The 7,862-nt window shown below is 44.3% G+C and overlaps 1 protein-coding gene across 2 annotated transcripts in view; it reads right to left on the bottom strand.

Moving 5' to 3' along the window:
- Window positions 1-5,057: 5,057 nt before the first annotated feature.
- LOC142698901 (ras-related and estrogen-regulated growth inhibitor-like protein) overlaps window positions 5,058-7,862 on the bottom strand; it is a 58,606-nt gene continuing 55,801 nt past the window's right edge. For both annotated transcript variants that reach the window (XM_075847924.1, XM_075847925.1), the window contains one exon: window positions 5,058-6,271. In XM_075847924.1, the coding sequence (XP_075704039.1) occupies window positions 5,864-6,271 (408 nt within the window). In that variant the 3' untranslated portion in view covers window positions 5,058-5,863. The remainder of the gene's footprint in view (window positions 6,272-7,862) is intronic.

Genomic DNA, 7,862 nt, shown 5'->3' with positions numbered 1-7,862 from the left:
TGTAATAATCTGCAGGATATATCACTATGTATCTGTCAGGAGGTAGAGGAGCGATGTTCTGCAGAGCTGTAGAGAGGTCAGTGGTGTAATAATCTGCAGGATATATCACTATGTATCTGTCAGGAGGTAGAGGAGCGATGTTCTGCAGATCTGTAGAGAGGTCAGTGGTGTAATAATCTGCAGGATATATCACTATGTATCTGTCAGGAGGTAGAGGAGCGATGTTCTGCAGATCTGTAGAGAGGTCAGTGGTGTAATAATCTGCAGGATATATCACTATGTATCTGTCAGGAGGTAGAGGAGCGATGTTCTGCAGATCTGTAGAGGGGTCAGTGGTGTAATAATCTGCAGGATATATCACTATGTATCTGTCAGGAGGTAGAGGAGCAATGTTCTGCAGATCTGTAGAGAGGTCAGTGGTGTAATAATCTACAGGATATATCACTATGTATCTGTCAGGAGGTAGAGGAGCGATGTTCTGCAGATCTGTAGAGAGGTCAGTGGTGTAATAATCTGCAGGATATATCACTATGTATCTGTCAGGAGGTAGAGGAGCAATGTTCTGCAGATCTGTAGAGAGGTCAGTGGTGTAATAATCTGCAGGATATATCACTATGTATCTGTCAGGAGGTAGAGGAGCGATGTTCTGCAGATCTGTAGAGAGGTCAGTGGTGTAATAATCTGCAGGATATATCACTATGTATCTGTCAGGAGGTAGAGGAGTGATGCTCTGCAGATCTGTAGAGAGGTCAGTGGTGTAATAATCTGCAGGATATATCACTATGTATCTGTCAGGAGGTAGAGGAGCGATGTTCTGCAGATCTGTAGAGAGGTCAGTGGTGTAATAATCTGCAGGATATATCACTATGTATCTGTCAGGAGGTAGAGGAGCGATGTTCTGCAGATCTGTAGAGGGGTCAGTGGTGTAATAATCTGCAGGATATATCACTATGTATCTGTCAGGAGGTAGAGGAGCAATGTTCTGCAGATCTGTAGAGAGGTCACTGGTGTAATAATCTACAGGATATATCACTATGTATCTGTCAGGAGGTAGAGGAGCGATGTTCTGCAGATCTGTAGAGAGGTCAGTGGTGTAATAATCTGCAGGATATATCACTATGTATCTGTCAGGAGGTGGAGGAGCGATGTTCTGCAGATCTGTAGAGAGATCAGTGGTGTAATAATCTGCAGGATATATCACTATGTATCTGTCAGGAGGTAGAGGAGCAATGTTCTGCAGATCTGTAGAGAGGACAGTGGTGTAATAATCTGCAGGATATATCACTATGTATCTGTCAGGAGGTGGAGGAGCGATGTTCTGCAGATCTGTAGAGAGGTCAGTGGTGTAATAATCTGCAGGATATATCACTATGTATCTGTCAGGAGGTAGAGGAGCGATGTTCTGCAGATCTGTAGAGAGGTCGGTGAGATCACACACAGGTGACATCATACACAGGTGACATACACAGGTGACATCACACACAGGTGACATTACACACAGGTGACATACACAGGTGACATCATACACAGGTAATTAATTATGTCTATGAGATATGTGTAAACTAGTAATCATGGGGGAGGGGAGGTTTCTGTACTTCCTCCTCCCATTGAAGAACACTACAGCCAGCCTCTCCCCAGCCTGAAACGGCTGATAACAGGGAACAATAGATGGCAGTCACTTTTCCTACAGACTCCTACAGTGGTTTATAATAGGGAGCCATAGACTCCATTCATATGTCATACAAGCAGCCCCTCCCAAGTCTAAATTGGCTGACAACAGGGAGCAGTAGATTGCTTTGAACTGCACAAGCAATGAAGAGAAGACAGACTGCAGGTGGAGTGTCCCTTTAAGGAATGTCTTCTCTCCATTACATACAATATCCGTACCCGGTGCTGTAAATTGTCCTTTCCGAGAAGCTGCGGTTATTTGTGGCTGTTGTCACGCGTGGTCTCTGAGAGACAGGTCAATGCTGCGAAGTGCAATGTCAGGCACTCCAGAGCTACTGGGTAATGGTCTCCCAGAATGCAGCGGGGCAATGTATTAGTCTGAAAAGACGTTCAAGTAGTGACTTATCTCCGAGATGTCCCATTACATGTCCTGGCCCTTCATGTCACACCTTTTCTAGTTTCATGGATTAGAACATAGACCATTGACGCCAGTATTTCCTTAAAGGGCATGTCCACCTTCCATGAACCAGAAACCAAAACTTGTCTCTTACCTGGAAAGTTATCTTGTATTTCTCACTATTGCTTATCTTACACTTGAAGGTTCTTCTGTGACCGGGTGACAGTGATATTAGCCAACATGGCTGACAGGAAGTAACTTCATTTTGTGTGACCGGGTGACAGTGATATTAGCCAACATGGCTGACAGGAAGTAGCTTCATTTTGTGTGACCGGGTGACAGTGATATTAGCCAACATGGCTGATAGGAAGTAGCTTCTTCTTGTGTGACCGGGTGACAGTGATATTAGCCAACATGGCTGACAGGAAGTAGCTTCTTCTTGTGTGACCGGGTGACAGTGATATTAGCCAACATGGCTGACACGAAGTAGCTTCTTCTTGTGTGACCGGGTGACAGTGATATTAGCCAACATGGCTGACAGGAAGTAGCTTCTTCTTGTGTGACCGGGTGACAGTGATATTAGCCAACATGGCTGACAGGAAGTAGCTTCTTCTTGTGTGACCGGGTGACAGTGATATTAGCCAACATGGCTGACAGGAAGTAGCTTCTTCTTGTGTGACCGGGTGACAGTGATATTAGCCAACATGGCTGACAGGAAGTAGCTTCTTCTTGTGTGACCGGGTGACAGTGATATTAGCCAACATGGCTGAAAGGAAGTAGCTTCTTCTTGTGTGACCGGGTGACAGTGATATTAGCCAACATGGCTGACACGAAGTAGCTTCTTCTTGTGTGACCGGGTGACAGTGATATTAGCCAACATGGCTGACAGGAAGTAGCTTCTTCTTGTGTGACCGGGTGACAGTGATATTAGCCAACATGGCTGAAAGGAAGTAGCTTCTTCTTGTGACAGAATGGGAAGGCAGGCGATTTGTAGTGCGGCCTCACTGGTTGTCACCCCTGTATAACCAATTCTTCCGGTAACGTTTTCTTGCAGCTGAAGCGATGTACTGACGCCATCATGGAGGCTGTGATTGTGCCGAACATTTCCAAGGGCGAACCGAAGCAGAAGGTGACTCCGAAGAAGAAGCAGGGGGAGTCCTCCCTGCGCTCGGGGCGAGTTTCCAACCGGAGACGCTTACTCAGCTCTCCACAAAGTAGCACGTCCATATTCCGCGTCTTCACCAATGACAAAAGAGTCTTAACGGAAATAGAGGGGGGGAGAGTCCGAGGACGGGACAGGAGACGCCAAAGCCTGGACAGCTCCTTCAACCCGCCCCATATCCAGGAGGACTAGAGGCCTTGTGTCTTCTGTGGCACCCCCCCCCCCCATTACTGGTCCTCCCGCTATCACTTCTGTGGCTTTATGTGGACGGGGGCATTTACTTTTCCCTCCTTGACCCGCCGACTGTCCTTTAATCTACACATAACTTCTCTTATTTCATTTACATCAGGTCTTATCCTGCAGTCACAGCTAGAGCTGCACCGTGTATTCGCCTCCAATCCCATCTGAAGCTGCACCATGTATTATCCTCTAGTTACATCTGAAGCTGCACCATGTATTATCCTCTAGTTACATCTGAAGCTGCACCATGTATTATTCTCCTGTCTCCACCAGAACTGCGTCATGTGTTATCCTCCAGTCACACCCAGAGCTGCATTGTGTGTTATCCTCCAGTCACATCCAGAGCTGCATTTACAATTCTTCTGGCTGACTCTTGGAATTGTTCAGCATGATAAACCCCCCCATATTGACTCGAATAGCCTCCCATAATGCCCTGCAGTCCGCCGCAATGTATTGTGGGAGACATTTATAAAAACGAATGTTGTTTTTTTTTTTTAGAAGATCTGGAGAAGAAAGTGGCAAAATTGAAATAGTGATTGTTTCCATTTACAGCAATGAGATGATGTGAGGCCCTGCAGCCTGAGAGCTAACAGGAAAGCAGCAGCTCTGAGGCTTTTGGGGCGTGACCTGTCATTCATCGGACCCCCAACCCATTCCCAGCACAAAGGGCCAGAGACTCTAGTGGGAGATTCCGGCATCTTCAGAAATGGCCGTGGCCACTGACCAGTAAGAAACTGGGTGAAGGGGCTTCTGGGTCAATGAGCACTGTGTCCCCCTTTTTTCTGGGAATCAGTGGCGGTCAGGAGCCGGGCTGTCCGGCTGGCAGTGATCTGCTCTCTGGGGTGTAGCTTTTGATTTGCTGAAAGCTCCACTAATAAACTAAAGCTGCACAGAAGTCCTGCATTATTTCTTATACTCTAGTTACATCCAGAGCTGCATCAATTTGTATATTCCTGTCACATTCAGTGCTTTATCATTTCTTATACTCCAGTCACATCAAGAGCTGCATTATTTCTTATATTACGGTCACATCCAGAACTGCATAATTTATTGTACTCCAGTCACATCCAGAACTGCATCATTTCTTATATTCCAGTCACATCCAGTGCTGCATCATTTCTTATTCTCTAGGTACATCCAGATCTGCATCCGTTCTAATACTCCAGTCACATCCAGAGCTGCATCATTTCTAATACTCTAGTTACATCCAAAGCTGCGTGCACTATACTTCTGTCTGACACTTGTACCGCAAACTGCTGATGAATACACCATCATCGACTCAAATGACCTCCCATAATGGCCTTCACTCTGCCGCAGTGCATTGTGGGAACATTTTTTTTTTTTTATATATAGAAGATCAGGAGTGTAAAAGTGGCCGAATTGATCTTGTGATTGTTTCCATTTACAGCAATGAGACCCTGAGAGCTAACTGGAAAGCAGCATCTTTCAGGGTGTTACCTTCTACGTTGCAGCGTCGGCCATGACACCCCCCCCCGCCCCGCTCACCCGATATAAGAAATAATCTGAAATAATTTATTTCCAATTTTAAAATATTTTATTTGCAAAAAAACTAAAATTTACAACGTAAAAAATAAATCGCGTCATGTAAACCGTGGTGTCCCCGCCCCCCACACAAGATATATACAGTATATATATACACAGAGAGGAGCCGCTACAAAGTGTCACACCCCCCACACTGTACCGCCAAGGGTTAACAGCCCATTGTGCAATTTTAAAAGCGCCTGCACCGGCGGCGCCAATACTTTTCCGAATAGTGCGCCACGCTCATGCCTCTGCTACATCACCATCTCCTAGGGAGCTCATAGGCCGGCGTATACAGTATATACAGCATTATATATCATGTGCAAATGTCTACACCGCCCCCTTCTGGTGAATTTATTCATTGCCGTTCTAGAAGGCCGGGAAGAGTATAACCCCCATTCTCCCACATAGTGCAAATAACCCTCCAGTAAGAAATCCCATCCAGTCCCAGAAGAGTTAACCCTTTATAGTCCGCCCCCAGTGCATTGGGGGCACCAGCTGATCGCCGCACGCAGAAGAGTCAGGTCCAGCACTTGGCATTGCCCCGCGCCACCAGAAACTCTGTCAGAACTTTGCATAATAGTCCGGATGCCGCTGAGCCCGCGCCCTGTGCAATGAAGACGACCGCTGCAGCAAAACGGGGCATCCCGCCCGCCCGCCCGCTGGGGTGACCCTTCCAGGACTGCAGCGCAACCAAGATCTGCTCTGGGATCGAGTCATTGACCTTCGTGGAGAAGAAGTTGAGGTCCATCTTGACAGGTTCTGCTCCAACTGGAGTGGTCCATGGATGACCCCCGAAGCCCCAGCCTCAGATTGGACGTTACCGCTAAATAGACGAGAGGTCCAGATCCCCCTCACTCGGTTCTTCTCCGCCCGAAGACGGCGGACATGCTCCTCACGATGCCCTTGATGCCCGCGCTCTTCTTGCTCCGGCTCTCCCGCACCGTCTCCAGCAGCTGGTGGAAGACCACCAAGGAACCGTGATAGGTCTCCGCCGCCGAGATCTCGAAGAAGTCACAGTCAGAAGCGATGGCGAGCAGCCGGCCCTCCTCGCTAGAGATCTGCCGCCGGTGCTGGAGGTCCCGCTTGTTGCCCACGATGATGGTGGGCACGGAGCCGTGGCGTTTCTTGAGCTGGCGGATTCGCTGTAGCTGTTGCCGCACCACATTGAAGCTGTCGCGGTCACAGATGCTGTAGACCAGGATGAAACCGTCCGCCCAGCGCAGCTGCTCCTCGCTGACGCAGCTCTGCAGACTCGGGCTCTGCGGGGGAAATCCTGTTAGTGTCATCACTGCAGTCACTCCGTCACAATAGACAAGCATTATCAGACCCCCCGCCAGTTTATACGCCACATCACGGACTGAACACAGGACTAAAGGGGTATGCCCACCACATTCCTGATCCTGGGGGTCTGACTGCCGGGGGCCCCAATACTGACACTAAAGGGCCCGCAGCTCTAGAACACTACAAAGATCCCCAGCACATCGGCCCCCCATCCAAAGTCTATCTATCTATCCCATATCTATCTATCTCTCATATCTATCTATCTATCTATCTATCTATCTATCTATCTATCTATCTATCTATCTAATATCTATCTATCTATCTATCTATCTATCTATCTATCTCATATCTATCTATCTATCTATCTATCTATCTATCTATCTATCTCTCATATCTATCTATCTATCTATCTATCTATCTATCTATCTATCTATCTATCTATCTATCTATCTCATATCTATCTATCTCATATCTATCTATCTATCTCCTATCTATCTATCTATCTATCTATCTATCTCATATCTATCTATCTATCATCTATCTATCTATCTCCTATCTATCTATCTATCTATCTATCTATCTATCTATCTATCTATCTATCTATCTATCTATCTATCTATCTATCTATCTCATATCTATCTATCTATCTATCTATCTATCTATCTATCTATCTATCTATCTCATATCTATCTATCTATCTATCTCATATCTATCTATCTATCTATCTATCTATCTATCTATCTATCTCATATCTATCTATCTATCTATCTATCTATCTATCTATCTATCTATCTATCATCTATCTATCTATCTATCTATCTATCTATCTATCTATCTATCTATCTCATATCTATCTATCTATCTATCTATCTATCTATTTATCTATCTATCTCATATCTATCTATCTATCTATCTATCTATCTATCTATCTATCTATCTATCTATCTATCTATCTATCTATCTCATATCTATCTATCTATCTATCTATCTATCTATCTATCTATCTATCTATCTCATATCTATCTATCTATCTATCTATCTATCTATCTATCTATCTCATATCTATCTATCTATCTATCTATCTATCTATCTATCTATCTCATATCTATCTATCTATCTATCTATTTATCTATCTATCTCATATCTATCTATCTATCTATCTATCTATCTATCTATCTATCTATCTATCATCTATCTATCTATCTATCTATCTATCTATCTATCTCATATCTATCTATCTATCTATCTATCTATCTATCTATCATCTATCTATCTATCTATCTATCTATCTATCTATCTATCTATCTATCTATCTATCTATCTATCTATCTATCTATCTCATATCTATCTATCTCATATCTATCTATCTCATATCTATCCATCTATCTCATATCTATCTATCTATCTCATATCTATCTATCTACCTATCTATCTATCTATCTATCTCATATCTATCTATCTATCTATCTATCTATCTATCTATCTCATATCTATCTATCTATCTCATATCTATCTATCTATCTATCTCATATCTATCTATCTATCTCATATCTATCTATCTATCTATCT

This window comes from Rhinoderma darwinii, unplaced genomic scaffold, assembly GCF_050947455.1.
Source record: "Rhinoderma darwinii isolate aRhiDar2 unplaced genomic scaffold, aRhiDar2.hap1 Scaffold_1041, whole genome shotgun sequence".
Lineage (NCBI taxonomy): Eukaryota > Metazoa > Chordata > Amphibia > Anura > Rhinodermatidae > Rhinoderma > Rhinoderma darwinii.
The sequence above is the reverse complement of the archived record's forward strand: the minus strand, read 5'-3'. Positions and strand labels throughout refer to the sequence as shown.